Source organism: Bison bison, unplaced genomic scaffold, assembly GCF_000754665.1.
Source record: "Bison bison bison isolate TAMUID 2011002044 unplaced genomic scaffold, Bison_UMD1.0 scf7180017864289, whole genome shotgun sequence".
Lineage (NCBI taxonomy): Eukaryota > Metazoa > Chordata > Mammalia > Artiodactyla > Bovidae > Bison > Bison bison.
In genome coordinates, this window is record NW_011494861.1 from 16,401,744 (window position 1) to 16,402,274 (window position 531).

The 531-nt window shown below is 65.9% G+C and overlaps 1 protein-coding gene across 1 annotated transcript in view; it reads left to right on the forward strand.

Moving 5' to 3' along the window:
- Positions 1-531, forward strand: part of CACYBP (calcyclin binding protein) — an 11,114-nt gene continuing 10,583 nt past the window's right edge. The window contains exon 1 of the mRNA XM_010850095.1: positions 1-412. Coding sequence (XP_010848397.1) covers positions 392-412 — 21 coding nt within the window. The 5' untranslated portion in view covers positions 1-391. The remainder of the gene's footprint in view (positions 413-531) is intronic.

Consider the following 531-nt stretch of genomic DNA (forward strand, 5'->3'; position numbering starts at 1 on the left):
GTCAAAGTATACTCCGTAGAGTTCCAGGGCTGGGAGGTGGAGGTGTTACTCTTCTCGAACTGCCGGTTTGATCGCGAGAGTTGAGTGTTGCTAAGAGACGAGATGGCTGGGGCGGGGCCAGGAGAGTCGAGGAGGAGCTGAGCCCGGTAGGCGGTGTTTGAGGCTGGCTGGGCGGTGGCGAAGGACTCGCGAAGGTTCCAGAGGCGCCGCGTGCGGGAGGCGGGCCGAGATCTCGCGCAGGGTCAGGTGTGCTCGCCGGCTGTGTCCGCGGCTACTCGTGCCGGTGTTGTCTGCGCTCGCGGTGAGAGCGCGGTGAGAGCGTTCGGTGCCGCGTTTCACGTCCTCCGTCCTACGCCGCTGCAGCCCGGGCCTTGCCTGACGCAGCCCGATCATGTCTTCAGCTTTGGAAGAGGTAAGGAGTTCGGCCCCATCTTCCTCGCTCGGCCTTGCTACAGCTTTCCGCTCCGTCTCCCGCCCGTTTCCCGTGCCGAGCTGCCCTTCGGCCGCTGGCGGCACCTGCCAGTCGGGCCG